This window comes from Alosa pseudoharengus, unplaced genomic scaffold, assembly GCF_046254945.1.
Source record: "Alosa pseudoharengus isolate Yale_2024_CS ecotype anadromous, Long Island Sound unplaced genomic scaffold, YU_APseudo_1.1 YU_APseudo_1.1_scf_9, whole genome shotgun sequence".
In the NCBI taxonomy this organism is placed as follows: domain Eukaryota; kingdom Metazoa; phylum Chordata; class Actinopteri; order Clupeiformes; family Clupeidae; genus Alosa; species Alosa pseudoharengus.
In genome coordinates this window covers 34,778,622-34,794,103 of record NW_027468881.1, presented here as the reverse complement: position 1 = coordinate 34,794,103, position 15,482 = coordinate 34,778,622, and the positions used below count along the sequence as shown (strand labels likewise).

Genomic DNA, 15,482 nt, shown 5'->3' with positions numbered 1-15,482 from the left:
GCTAGTTTCAATACTTCAAAGGACTGATGTTTTATACCGCACATCAGTATCTGCTCCTTGGTGAGCATTTATTGAAATCCAGCCCTCCCATTACTGGGCCTTTCTATTCTTTTAAGAGTTCGAGTCCACTGAATCCCCAAATGTTTATTACCATGGATCTGAAGTGCCGGGGCGGTCAAATCAAAGCTTTACAAACAAATAAAAAAACAATCTCACAAAAATGTTGTTTATTGTGCCTTTTACTGTTTTATATGGCTTTTCTTTTTACATGACAGAGTTGGTTGGCATGAGCAGAGGAACAGACAGTCAGAACAGACCTCAGCCAATGTCCAAATAACAGAACAGACCTCAGCCAATGTCCAAATAACAGACAAATAACAATGAGAAAATAAAACAACGTAATCTCAACATTCGTTTTGCATGACGGCAATGTCTTGCCTGAAGATAGACTGCAGTGGCTGCTAATGAGGTGAATGTTCCTCACTCACACGTCACAAAGCATCGACACACACACACACACACATACTCACACATACACACACGCCCATGGATGTTCACAGACAATTGGAGGAAAAAAGGCTACAGCTTGTACATGTTCTCTCACACATTCACACAAACAACAAGTCTGCCAGTTCACATAAAAATACACTGGAATTCCTGATTATCTTTGTATTGCTTAAATGTTGGGCCAGAACGTTGACGTCAAGTCAAAGTGGCCATCTGCAACTTGATTTTTTTCTACTTCTCTTGTCAAGGATGGATGATGATGCGCACAAATAAAAACGACACATTTTGCATCCCAAAAGAGAAGTACATTGTGTGATGGTTTTGTCACTTTTGTGTTGGCAGATTATTTTTCAAGCTTTTACACTAATGTTCATTTGAGGGACTCCTTGATTTAATGCACTGCGTTGAAACCACATGCAAAACAAATATTGCCTGTTTCCAGCATGCGTCTTGACAGCTAGAGTTTGGTCCTTAGAGATACCCTGAGTCTGAATACTTCCCTCTGACAGCTTTAGAAAATGATGATGATGATGATGATAAAGATGATAATGATGATGATGATGTGCGTGTATGTGTGTGAACTGACAGGTATGTGCATATGTTATACTGGAGTGCTGCCCAGTCCTGCAACTTTACAAGATTGCCAGAGCACTGGTTGACGTTTCTAAGCGGAGTCCTGAATGTGCAGTCCTGGAGATTAGTGACCTGTCCTGCAGCAAACCTCGTGCCTCCTCACACCGTTGAGCACATACCGGGCCCTGTGTCACCACGAGGTTTGGAAAAGTGCTACACGTATGGCAAAAAAATGAACAGCTCTGCCTGAGACCCCTACTGCAAGTGGAGTCTGTTCAAATGTGTGCTTTGGAGGCCTGTGCACATGTATGGCTGATGAGTGATGAATCAAGGCATTTGATAGAGGAGACATATCTGTGGTGTCTGTAATCCAGGGGTCCCTGATAACATACACGTTCTGATCAGAGTACGATCTGCTAACTTTGGCACACACACACACACACACAAACACACACACAAAATAAGAGCACCCTCCGATCTACAAAGGTGGAAACGAGAGTAAAATAATGCCAATGGCCTGATCTGATGGTGTTGACATCGTGCCCAATGCATGGTCGACTGAGGTGATTATCATTGACATCTACAATGAGCCCGAAGTGCCCAGGAGCCCAGCCCAACAGCTGAGTGTGAGACTCTGTAGAGGTCTGCCAGTTACGATGAGGCAATTATCCTGTCTCTGTCTCTCTGTAGGAACGCTATTCAAACACAACTTTTAACAAAAGAAATATTACACAAAGGCAAAAAATAAACATATATAGATATGTATGGGCCTAGTCATAAAATATAATGACAAAAAGTCAGAAAAATGTCAATGACAAAAAATAGTACATAGCATATTCCGTTTGGTTTTGACCTGTAGTTGTCTTAGGAAGTGTTTAGGTAACCATCAGTGTTAACTGTTTCATGTTGGTGTGTTTTTGTTTTGGCCTTTTCATTATTTAGATACAAATATGATTTTAAAAGAAAAAAATGTAGAAAAGAGACAACTGCTTTGTCTGGAAAGTCCTTTGTTTTGTCTCGTGTTTTCCCTCTTGGCCACACGGTAGAGTTCATAAGGTAGACCGTTTCTCTGAAAGACCGCCTTTGTATTGTCTCACTGCAAAGTCACTCATCGATGACCATTCTGGCCTGAGTTAAAAAGAATCTATACAAGTAAGGCTACTGCTTCCCCAGACAGGGGAAATCAAAATGTGTGTGTGTTTGTTTATGTGTGTGTGTGTGTTGGGGTTGGGGTTTTCAGAGGTTTAGAAAAGGGTCTATGAGAGTGTATGTGTACATGTTTTTTTGTTTTTTTATCAGTTCACTGGGCTCGTCCCATGTGGCTCTGCCTGGGGGGCTCCAGGCTGGTGTCCTGCCCTCCCCAGGCCTCTCCCTCGCTGTCCGAGGCCCTGTCATCGTCCCCCACGTCGTCGTCGTCATCGTCCTCCTCCTCCGGCGAGGGCTCGCTGCGGTTCTCCGTGGCCCAGCTGTCCTCCTCGTCCTCCTGCTCCTGCTTGAGGTTGGGCGGGCCGCCTGGCGGCGGCGTGGCTATGGGCGGGGGCGGCGGCTCGGCCTTGCTCTCGCTGGACTCCGACTGCTCCTCAAACGCCTCGGGGTTCTCCAGCATCTCCCTGATGAGCGGGGGCATGGGCCCCGGGATCTCCATCTTCAGCGTGATGGCTCTCTCCGCCCCTGGAAGTAAACAAAGACAACTTAGATAGATAGATAGAGAGATAGATAGATAGATAGATAGATAGATACATAGATAGATAGATAGATACAGTAGATAGATAGATAGATAGATAGATAGATAGATAGATAGATAGAGAGAGAGAGATAGATAGATAGATAGATAGATAGATAGATAGATAGATAGAGAGAGAGAGAGATAGATAGATAGATAGATAGATACTTTATTGATCCCCAAGGGGAAATTCAAGAAACTTTTCAACTACATTTACCGCTCCATAAACTGTGCAACCCGATATCAATCACCACAGTGACACGGACTATTCACAGCAGTACAAAAATGACAGACTCCTACTTATAGAACAGCCATACATTTTATGACACACTTGTGGTGCAGTTTGATCACATCCTCCAAAAACAGCCTTGTCCTCAAAGGGAGGAACTGCTGCAAATGCAAATAGACAAATATTTTTTGGCAGAATCTCCGTGGACCACGGCAGGCTGCGGGCCCTGTGAAGAGGCCGGTGTGGTGAACTGACCTTTGGTGCTGATGCCGCGCAAGTCTGTGATTTTCATCAGCATGCGGGGGAACATGTGGGGCTTGTTGGGACGCCGGCGCCGGGCGTAGATCTTCAGAGCCTCCAGCAGCGGCTCCTGCAGCCGGTCCACCTTCTCCGGCTCCTCCAGATCCATGCGGTCTAAGGAGGGAGGGAAACAGGAGTGAGAACGTTTGGAGAGGATTAGCTCAATGTTATTGTGAAAGAGCATTTCTCATTTTCCCACAGCCCCTCGGTACTTTCTATACTCCCACACTGGACTCTTTTCAAGCCAGCATTAGTATTCCTGAGATCAGTAGCATGCTTCTAAACTTAGAGGCTTTCCTTTCACTTCCCTGCCATGGCAAAAAAAAAAAAAGAAATCATCTAGTCATGGCCATGCGCTTGTTATGTAACTGAGCTTGAGTACAGCAGAGGGCAGCAGCAGTGCTGCGTCTCGGCTGGCCGCAGTACCTCCACAGATCAGGCAGATGGCGCTCAGGAGGCCTGTCTCCGTGTCGTCCATCTCCAGCGGGAGCAGCTGTCCGGCGAAGGCGAACACCAAGTCCGTGAGAGGGCCAAAGCCGGCGTTGTGCATCTGTGTGCGGTTGAGGGTCAGCCCGTCTGAGAAGGTCATGGTGTCCTGCTCTGGGGTGTAGCGCGTGCAGATCCGCAGCATCTGAGCGAGAGGGACAGAGGAGTCGGTCAGAGACAGTCGGACATAAAGAAGAACACACTGAACAGATCACATAGCTATGGCCAAGGTCGATGGCGTCAATGGAATGGAGGTACAGTATGTGGGAGAAGAGATAGGAGGAGCAGTGCAGAGGTGAAGTACCAGGATGTCCAAGCAGGCTGATTTGAGGAGGGTGATCTGGTCAGCAATAGTGAGCGTGGTGAAGCCTGGCAGGCGTTTGGCAAACTCCACAATTTTGATGATGCATTTGGTGGAGAGCTCACTGAATTTGTCCCAGAGCCCCAGATCCAGCTGTACCCTGTGGTCTGAGCTCGAGTTCTAAAAAAGGAGAGAGAGAGAGAGAGAGAGAGAGAGAGAGAGAGAGAGAGATAAGGAAGTGAAATACGTTTTGATAGCATTTCAAATAAATAGCACTGTATTGTTACTGTTTTTCAGTGGATTTCTGGAGTTAACAATGCCCCACATACAATACCATACACATAATATTACACGTATGTATACTGAACAGTGTTTATGAAGCATGTGCAGTAGACTACAAAGGGAGAACACATTGCAGTGCTTTGCCTGGTGATTCAGACAGAAGAGATTGAAACCAGTTGTTTTCACATTGTTTTCCAGTCATTGGTGGGTCATACAAATGAACACTAGTAGTTTCTCTTATATAGTGCTGTTTCAAGTCATGTCCTTTTCAAAGTTCTTTTTTTGTTCTAGTGGTGTGAAAATATCTCTGAATATGTGTAACTATGTGCTAGTCATTGCCAGGGTGACTCACGGTGGTGTATTTTCCTAGTTGGGTCAGTGACGGGAAAGTCTCTTTGTGGGCTTTGCTGACTTTGTTGACCAGCTCCTCCAGCTCCCCGGTCAGCTCGTAGCTCTCTGGCAGCACGGCCTCCTCCTTCACGTCCTTTTTCTTTTTGTTCCGATCATTGCGCACAGCTAAGGACAGGGGATCATGGGAAATGGAGTCAACATCTGAAAGTCAGGCTTGCTGACACTCACTTTACATAATCTAATCCCAGATTCCTTTAGATTTGAGTTGGTCATCAGTTTCCAGATCTACGGCTTGCCCATTGCAGATGCAACAGATGCAGGAAGTAATCCAAGACTGGATGTAATAGGTTTACACTGGCCATTCAAGTGTAAGTGGCCATCACAGACTTTTCACCCAACTATGATCTCATCAATCAGTTCTTCTTCCTCAGGCCACCTTAACCATTTAGCTGACCCGTTCAAACCTGTATATCACTGAACTGTCAGTTTCTCTGCCTCTCTACTTCCCTCCCTCCCTTTTTCTTTCTCTCCCTCTCCCTCCCTCTCTCTCTCCCTCTCTCTCTCTCCCTCTCCCTGTCACGCCTCCCTTACTTTCCTTCCTTTCAGGATATCCAGTAATAGCTAAGGCACAATGTGGTCCCGCTCCTTACACACATCCTACATGCATAAAGACACACATGTCTCAATGGACCAGTGGTGGGCAAACATGCCACTCTGGCAAGTGACGACACTCTTTACGACCCTGGGCAAAAGAACAGTCAGAACCTCTCTGCTCCCAGATGATTCGGCCCAAACACCCCCATTGTTTTCATCTCACGGCAAACACCAGTTAAAGCCAACTTAATGGGCAGGTCATAGTGAAACGTTGGGTAATTTCCCAGAAATATTTCTCAGCAGTGGTGCCATGGGCACAGTGTTAGAAAACACATTACTCACACTTTCAAAGTCATTTCAGCATATTTGAAATGTATTTCAGAACAGTCACATGGTAAGGATCCACAAAATTGACTAAATTACAGGAAACGTCTGCTCTGTATCTCTCTCTGTGTGTGTGTGTGTGTGTGTGTGTGTGGTTTTTAATTTTGTGGTACAGGATATATCTCTTTTTTCAGGTAGAAAGGTATCTTTTGTGCATTATGCACGTCCATGTTGTGTCAGTCTGTTTATGTGTGGTGCTTGTGTCTGTGGATGGTCTCTTGTGTCTGCATGCAAGTTGATCTACGTCGCATATCCACTGGGTTAGCCACGGTTAGCCTTCATAGCTCACCTTCCTTGGACATGCCGACCTCAAAACACTTCTGCAGGCGGCAGTACTGGCAACGGTTGCGCGTGACCTTGTTGATCTGGCAGTTCTTGTCACGGTGACAGGTGTACACCATGTTCTTCTGAATACTGCGGCGGAAGAAGCCCTGCAGCCAGCACAGAGGGAATGAGAGAGAGAGAGAGAGAGAGCAAGAGAGAGAGAGAGAGAGAGAGGAGACAGACGGCCCATTAGTGTGTGCTTCACCACTGTTGTCACGTACACTGTAGTCTCATATTTGACCCTGTTTTCATCTCTCCCTCAATCTAGTACAACAGATTTGAAACACATTTACACTTTGGCAAAGTTAGGATTGTGAAATAATGTCAGGAGTCATGGCGCGGTCTGTCGTTCTCTCACTGCTACAACCTGTTATGGTTTTTGAACATGTGTCGTTTTCAATCATCTGAATGCTTTGTAATCTGTTCAATTTGCAATGATGTCATTGAGGCTATCAGATAAATGACCTTCTACTCCATTAGCGTTTCCCATAACCCAGCTGAGGAACGCTGCACAACTGAAATACATTAAGTGGCTCTAATTTATTACAGATTTGGCATGTTATTGGAAAAGAGATTTTCCATCGGAGCTCTGACCACGGAATTATTTTCCTTCAAAACTAAAAATAACAATTCAATCAGAACTACATTACCACGATCACCTTTGTTTATCTATATTAAGAGTGAGGATACATTATATGTTGTAACTGCAAGCAAGTAAACATCTTCAGAAGGTCAGGTCTATTTGATTTGAACCTAGGGGGAGTTAGGGGCAGTTTAATGGCAGTAGAGTCAGTCACAGGAGATGGCAACCTGTAGAACTGTAGGTCATGTATTGCACTTGATCTTTCTGTCGGACCCTTGGAATTTTCATAGGGATTATGTAAACGGAGGCTCGGAAATCCTCCGAAAATGAGCCTCATGCGGTATTAGCTCCGGCGCCCTGCGACTAACCTTGCAGCCTTCGCAGGAGCTGACGCCATAGTGGTAGCCTGAGGACTTGTCCTGGCAGACGAAGCAGGGCTTGTAGATGCGCGGTGGGGGAGGGGGGGAGGGGGAGCTGGGCACCATCTCCTCAGAGCTGGTGCTCTGCGTCTCCACAGCTGCAAAAGGGAGGAGAGACAGAAACAGTCAGTCATTCCATGTTAGTCGCCCACATCGATATCCACACACATTACCAACGCCTCGTTTCCTTCTCACCAGTGACATTTAATTCCAAAGCAGAGATGTGTCCCAATTTGGGGGAATAGCAGAAGAGTTTGTTAACCCATGTGATGCATGTGACTCCCCCTTGAGTGGTTTCATTTGTTCTCTCTCTCTCTCTCTCTCTCTCTCTCTCTCTCTCTCTCTCTCTCTCTCTCTCTCTCTCTCTCTCTCTCTCTCTCTCTGCTGTGTCAACAGGAACTGACCCATGTTTTTCTCTATATTTTTCTTTTTATTGTTGTTGAATGTTTACCCTTCAGGGACAGGGGGGCGGGCAGCATTGGAGACACGTGATTATCACTAAAAATCATCTGGCTCCCCAGGCTTCATCACCTCCAGCCTTTGCAGAGGGGATTAGGGCTGTGGACAGCCCAGTAGGGGTGATTGACACAAAGCAAAAGCAAAACAAGCAAACAGTTTAGCACTTTGGGAGATAAGCTGTGGGCCTGTCAGATGCCGTGATAAGGGAGGTGGCTGTGGTGGGGCGGAGACGTGAGCCCGGCTTCCTCATACCACACGGCGGGCCGAGTCGAGTTGGACTGGCTCCTGGCCCTCCACAGTGCCTGGAGGGGTGCATACCACTCCTCTTGTGGCACACACACACACACACACACACACACACACACACACACACACACACACACACATACAAAAACACACACACACACACACACACACACACACACACACACACACACACACACACACACACACACATACAAAAACACCCACACACACACACACACACACACACACACACACATACAAAAACACCCACATACACACACACACACACACACACACACACACAAATACAGTGACGTGCACTCAAGCAGACACGAGTACATATGATGACGCACATGGGGCATCTACCTTCACCTGAAGTCACATGACAGTCATGCAACGTGACGGTAGTATTTTTTTTTCTCTTTCTCACAAGATCTCATTCCAGACTTCAGCTTAACCTTGGGATACACACTCATTGATATAAAACACAGATGTCTCCAAAGACAGGCACAGACTTTTACTCTGTTAGTATACCCCCCCCCCCTCCCCCGCCCCCCAACTCTACCCCAACCCCCAAACACAGCATTTCTTTCAACTTTCACCCCCGGTCATTCTCTAAACTTCAACCCCTTTTGGCTCTCCAACCCCTGACACACAAACCCTATTTTTCTCTTGTTTTCTGGCCCTAAATTCCTCAGCGCAGGCCTGCCAGATTTTAATGGTGGCCCAAGCTCGTAAGCTGGCCTATAAAGCCAGTCGCATGGCTGGGCTGGGGGCCCCAGCTTGGCTGGCTCACACTTTATTGGGACCCAGTCACCTTGGGCAGCTATTCACACCACCAGCTGTAGCTCCAGCCTGTAAAAAAGGACCCAATCATAAAATAGGGAAAAAAGGGGGGGGGGGGGGGAAACAGGGAGGCTCTAAAATTCTAACTTTTACAGCCTCAAAACCCCCCCTTTCTGCTGGACCTTCAATGGAAAGCACAGGGCTAGCCTAAACTTAACCTCCAGCCCAGACCTTCTGCCTCCCTCCCTCCCTGCCTCCTGCCCCCTCACACCAAGGGGCTCAGAAAAAGCACCAGCTTGGCTCTTTTACAAGTGGGGAGACTTCAAAAAGAAAGAGGGGGGAAAAGGGGCATAAAAGGAGGAATTTGATAAAAAACAGAGAAAGGGGACAAATCTGGGGAAGGGGAGGAGAGGAGAACAATGTTGCTCTGGCCGAGTAGAGCTTGTCCTTGACCATGGTGTAGCCACCTCCTGAACTGCCAGTGCAAATCAGACCTATTGATCCCTCTCCAGCTCCGCTCCTCCAGCAGCATCTATTTCACTTGACAGTGAAGGAGAATTCATTTACATGGGTCCTGCAGACGCCACCCAGAGTAAATCACCATTCCAAAGGGCCATTGTTTGTCAAAATAGACCAAAAGATCAAATAGGACGATATACCAAAAGTGAATCCAATAAAATTCCGACCAAACGCGTATGTTGTGAAAACACACTCAAAAGCATTAGCTCTTCAGCAGAATGCTACAACCTCAGGTTGGCCAAAGAATAGAGGAAGGCCTGAACCTCCAGTGAACCCTTTTGTTTATGCAGCCGCGCCAGCGTCCGTGGGAGAGGTGTTGACAGGCCCTTTGAAAAAAAAAAATTGTATTTGGCGTCAAGAGAAGGCCGCTGACTGACTGACAGTGTCTGAGCGACCAGGAGGCGACAAAGGAAAGGAGAGAAGGAAAGAAAGAGAAGGAGGAGAGCGGGACAGAGATCCATCAAACTCCATCAACAACGCTAGACGGGCTCCTGGCCTAAAACATGACTCCTGCTGCCGCCTTGATCTAAGCACACAATTACGCACAGGCACACAAACACACAGACACACACACACACACACACACACACACAGAGATGCACGCATACACCTATACAATTCACACACCCTTTCCAAATATCCATCGACACTTTACTCAAACCTACACAATGGGATGGACTCTTCGATCAACCTCTCTCCTCCCACTGAGCACACACACACACACACTCACACACACACACACACACACACACACACACACACACACACACACACACACATGCACCCCCATCTCCTGAGTGCTCAACTCACTCAGCTCATCTCTGTTTGAGAAACAAAAGGAGGTGAAATGAGAAGCCTTCTTATCAGCACTGAAGCTCCACACTCCCATTTGCATTTGCAACCGGAGAGACAGAGACAGAGACAGAGCTGCTCGGTACTCAGCCAAGCAAGAAGATGGAGTGAGGCTTTACTAGGATAATGCATCTCTCTGTCTGTTTATAGTGTCTGGCCCTTGAGTGGAAAAGGCGGGTTGGGAGGGGGTGGGGTGTGTGTGTGTGTGTGTGTGTGTGGGGGGGGGGGGGGGTCAAGTCTATTGTAGTCTGATTAGTAATCATATCTTATATCCTGCTATCCTTTTACTATGGCCAGCTCCTTATTTGACCAACTACCTTACATAGGAGTTACCCCCTAATCCCACTGGCATGTATAGCAGGGCCACTTTTTGGATCTGACCTCCCAGTAAAGCTGCAACTACTGCAAACAGGTATTCATCTCAATTTTAGCCTATTTCACTCTAGTACAATGAAATGAAATAAGCATGAATTGTGATTATAAATATCGTCATGGGAATGATTTGTATTGAGATTCAAATCTCCCAGTTAAGAGCAAACAGCTAAGAGCAAACTAGCATAAACAATTGAATAGTTGAAGGGAGTCATGCTGCATGTTGCATTGTGACTGCTGAATCTGTCTGCACTGCTGTTGAGCAAGCCTGAATGTGAGATTGTATGTTTGGTATTGCAACACTCATTTTTCATGGCCGAGCAGCATATGACACACTGACTGTGGAGCAAATATTCTTTCACAATAGAACTGCAGATTTTGTATACGTGACAGTGGGTGTGATTGAATCTTCAGCGCAGCGCTGTTCCCAGATCTAGTCTTGGCATGTGAGCCTGTGCGTGTGTGTGTGTGTGTGTGTGGGTGTGTGTGTGTGTGTGTGTGTGTGGGTGTGTGTGTGTGTGTGTGTGAACTGAACTATGGCTGCTCAGTTCTGTGTGGGCAGACTTCCAGGCACTGTCTCTAGTCTGTCTCCAGAGTTGCCTATTTGATTTGCAAATATAGCTCTCCCCCTGGTCTCTGAAGCTCCACCGCGCTGGGAGCCGTGTGCTTGTGTGCCTGTGTGCTTGTGTGCTTGCAGGTGCTGGGTTGCTGCATGCCGTGTGGGCCATGCTCAGTGCCCCTTGGCGCAGCAGTCAAGAGGCTTTTGTCTTCTGCTTCATGTCACTCTGAGAGCGGGAGACAGAGGGGGGAAAGATGGCGAGGGCACCACGGGAACAGCGCGCTCCTCCGCTGAGCGCTTGGATGGCAACCCAGACTGGCAGAAGGGGGCACAGATTGGGCAGGTTGCTGCAACAGCAGGATTGATAATGATAGCGTGGCGCTGGCACTCCCACCTCGCCCCCGTCCCCTCGCGCCGAGCACACGTCCCACCTCAATCCCCTCCCCCATCGGACGCGGTGCCCGCCGCTGTGCCAGTTGCACCGACACACCCAGCCCCCCCCCCCCCCACCCCCACCCTCCACCCCGAGCCCCCAGACCCTAATGCCAGTTTCCTGCCTGATGGAGGAAGGTAGGGGGTAGGGTGGCATCAGGGGCTGTTGTTCACTGCCCATGTCTTCCTGTCATACTCCGGATACTCCCAGCACCCAGTGTCATCATACCACTCTATACAACATGAAAAAAACATTTCCTTCCTCTTTTCTCAACACTCTTGTCATCTTGCAGTTTCGGTTAATGACGAATGCACACAAAGCTGGTTCTCGGTAAAGCAGGTAATTTGCAACAGTGGGGTTTTTTTATGCCCTGCCCAAGCCGAAGTTACGTAAAACTGTTCTAAAGAGGACCTCTCATACCAGCCTTCTAGCATGAGTAGCTGACTTGTCATTAGCTGTACGACATGTGTCATATTCACCTGCTGTCATATTCACCTGCTCAGAACTGCTCAGAACTGTCCATTAAAAGAAACTACCACAGAAACAGACAAAACAAAACAGACTCTTAAGAAAACAGGGAAAATTAGACGAGAGGGGGAGGCTGGCGGCTGAGGGGGAGAAGCCTTTCATGAAAGGTGTTGAGCGGTAGCACTTCCTGTCAACAGCTGTCTACTGGCTCATTACCTGAGAGCCCCCTCCACCTTGCACCCCCCTCCTAGCCTTCCTTTCCCCCTGCTGCCTGCCCTCGAGGCTGGGCTCAGAGGAGGAGCTCTCCCCCTCTCCCCTTCCTGTCCTGTCCCTGTAAGGCCCCGCATTGAAGAGCGAGCTTGTGATAAAACTGGGCTGCCAGCCAGGAGATGGCCCAGAGGAGCAGCAGCGAGAGGCAGAACAACACGCACACACACCCGCCTCGCACACACACACACACACACACACACACACACACATACGCACGCACGCATGCATACCCATGCTGGACAAGAGCAGAGAAATGGGAATCATTGGCCTCCAGGAATTTACACACCCGTGTCATAAGCAGCACAAGCGCACGAACACACATGCGCACACACACACACACACACACACACACACACACACACACACTCACACACACACACACACACAAGCACACTAGCTTGGGGGTGTGCTACCTGCCATATCCACTATGTCCAGTGAGAGGCCTATCCATGCCATTCAGCCAGAGACGTTGGGTGGTGGCCTGAGGGTTTCCTGCGCAACGCTGGAATTACCCTGCAAGCCAGATGCTACTCCCAACAACAAGCTTTCTTCTTCACAACACCTCATAAAACCCTTTAGATTGGATTTGCTCTGATGGACCCACGCCAGCATTTGGTCATGAGATGCCGTCCTCCCTCCTCTCTCTCTACACAACACTTCCAAACTCAACAACCCCAGAGCTTCAAACGCTCCAATTCTCCCCTGAACAACACGGGTGCCAAAAACAGACCTTCAAAGGGGCCTTCAAAGGGGCAAAAACTGTCAAGATGGAGGCTCGCCACTTCAATTAGTCAATCTTACGCGATGAGTGTAAAAGATCTGTCCTTCAAGTGAGTCCTTCATGGTCGCTAATGAGGTTTTAGATGAGGTTGGCAGATCACAAGCCCGCCGCGAGGAGCGGTGGATACAGACGTGACAGCTCCCCAGGCAGCAAGGAGCCAATCGGACAGAAACAATATGGCGTCCGCCTCTGCCAAGAGCCACCAGCCGGCTCTTCATCTGTGCACGGGGAGAGACTTCGAGCGGGCCTGCGTGCTCCCGTGACCAGAGCCGATCTGCACGGTGGCAGAGGGAAAGTGGCGCCATGGAGGGGGCCCGTGTTGTGTGTTTGGGCGGGATGAGGCTGTCCAGCAACCCAAGCTGAAGGGAACAGGCTGGTCGGACGCTCCTCTGCGATTCCCCTCAGGGCTGTCCGTTGCCCTCAATGAACTTCCTTTCGCCATCTGTCTCATGGAGCTCACCTGTCCCCCCTTCCCCAGTCCACTAGCACCCCCTGCGTCTGCTCGTCATCTGCCCAACGGCGCCGTGGGCCGGCCGGTCCGTTCTGGAGGAGAAGGTGAAGGGGTCCGCGTGATTTCGGTGGTTATTGCTTCCTTCTCACTACAATAGAAACTTCAAAAGGAGAAGTATAGGCAGGTTTGGCTGCAGAGGAGAAAGAAGTGGTTTAAGGATATGTGAGACTGAGAGAGAGTGAGGAAAAGAGAGTGAACCTCTCCTGGTATCACTTATCTTTTCCTCTCCTCCTTCTACTGCGGGCCAAATGCCTCAGAGCAGACAACATATCCATAACAAATGGAATAGTGAGAGAATTGTCCTCACTGAGGAATCATGGTCTCTCTCTCTCTCTCTCTCTCTCTCTCTCTCCCTCTCTCTCTCTCTCTCTCTCATGCTCGTCTTTCTGTGAGGATCCTGTCCTCACACAGGGCCTGGGCTGTATCTCATTAGGAGCTGAAAGCCGCTCCTCATAACACAGCACCACCTTAAAGGGGTGGAATCCAACTACCCCGGAGCTCCCAAACCACAAGTATGACCAGAGCAAAGCCTTTTTTTGCCCAAGACAACAAGCCCCTTAGAAACGCATGCTTTTCAGACAGACTGACCCAGAATGCTGAGGCAAGGGGAAAAAACAAGCTTTTAATTCAGCTCAAGTTTCTTTTGGTGCGCTCGAACAGATTGTACCAGTCGACAAGACCATGAGGGGAAAAGCGCGAGCAGAAAAGAGGAGGAAAAATGGAGCCAGCTAGACTGTGGCTTCCTGTTGTCTGTGAGACTTGCGGTTAAGTGGTATCTCAGGGGTTCGGTGTGTAAAATAGTGAAGCTTTCGTTTTCACGCTTGTCAGTTTGGCATCTACTGGGGTATGTACAGGATGGATGAGAAGACTAAGGGTGAGAAAACCTCCATCCACAAGCGGAGGGGAAACACAGAAAGACGTGTATTTGAAGCGTGGGTGGTAGTTTTCTAGTCTTTCTTCCTTTCTCTCTCACTGCCTTTTTTTTCCGGCTTGGCACAACTTTTAAAAACATGATTGCCCAACTGTTGAATGGCGTGAGGCTTGCTGATCCTTCAAAGAAAATGGAAGTCAGACAATGAGTCCTCCAGTTGGCAGATATCCTGCTGATCTCTCCAGGGGGCTCACACTGAGTGACCCAGCTTGGGCACCATCCACCTCAAGTCACCTTCAGATCTGCTCGCAAAACCTGTGTGCACAAACCAAGTTTACCACAATAGCATTCTTATTTTGAGCCAACACAGCTTTTGTAAATGGAGCGTATATTATGGGAGCCGAGGCCCGGCGACTCTCAGACAGCCTTTGTAGCAGTTCCCAGATCAGCCTGCTCTGATCTCGCACAGGATGACAGTAGAGTGCAGAGGGTTTGAATCGGCAGCAGAGCATACTCTACCAGTGCTATTCCAGACAGCTGTCATTTGTATTCTCTCATCAACAGACACCGAAAACTGACAAAGGCCATTGTGGACAAGCCATTAGCAGGGTTGTTTATAGACCACACACATATAGCAATAGTAATCTTGTAACTACACATGTAGTCCTCAAATCAAATTCTCACAATAAAGAGATGTTACAGGCTAACACATCTTAACCTGCAGTAGAAAGTTGTGAAATGAAAGCTCAATTTATATATGAATGTAGAACATTGTCCTGTTACCAGATTTGAAAGCACTTAAACGTGGCTACTTTGCTTTTGGTCTAAAACAAATGTACCCAGCACTTCCTGATGCTTCAGGAAACTCATATCAGTAACTCACGTTCTAACTGACTGCTGAAGGGGGCTGCGTAAACATGGGCCATTCATGGACAAATGGGAGAAAAAGTGTGTGCGTAAGTATGTGTGTGTGTGTGTGTGTGTGTGTGTGTGTGTGTGTGTGTGTGTGTGTGTGCATGTGTGTGCAAGTGTGTTTGTTGGGGGGCTCGTGTAAGATTTCAGCTCAGCGTTACTCATAACACTGAGACCTAGCAACGCTGGGGCCCTGCCGTCAGTCAATAACACTCTGGTAACAGAACCGCAGCCCACCCCCCCTCCCCCCTCCCCAAACTCACCCCACCACACCCGCCTGCCCCCCCCCCTCCACTGCACTCACACGTGTGCTCAGACTGACCATTCCCATGTACAGTGTGCCATATTTAACCTGCTGAATAACAACATAGCGCCTGGCTGTGGAAC

The 15,482-nt window shown here is 48.2% G+C and overlaps 1 protein-coding gene across 1 annotated transcript in view; it reads right to left on the bottom strand.

Moving 5' to 3' along the window:
- Positions 1-212: 212 nt before the first annotated feature.
- Positions 213-15,482, bottom strand: part of rarga (retinoic acid receptor gamma a) — a 49,899-nt gene continuing 34,629 nt past the window's right edge. Inside the window, exons 3-9 of the mRNA XM_076276679.1 lie at positions 7,006-7,154; positions 6,020-6,161; positions 4,754-4,917; positions 4,123-4,299; positions 3,759-3,963; positions 3,288-3,446; positions 213-2,751 (exon numbers count right to left, since the gene is read on the bottom strand). Of these exons, the coding sequence (XP_076132794.1) occupies positions 2,381-2,751; positions 3,288-3,446; positions 3,759-3,963; positions 4,123-4,299; positions 4,754-4,917; positions 6,020-6,161; positions 7,006-7,154 (1,367 nt within the window). The 3' untranslated portion in view covers positions 213-2,380. The remainder of the gene's footprint in view (positions 2,752-3,287; positions 3,447-3,758; positions 3,964-4,122; positions 4,300-4,753; positions 4,918-6,019; positions 6,162-7,005; positions 7,155-15,482) is intronic.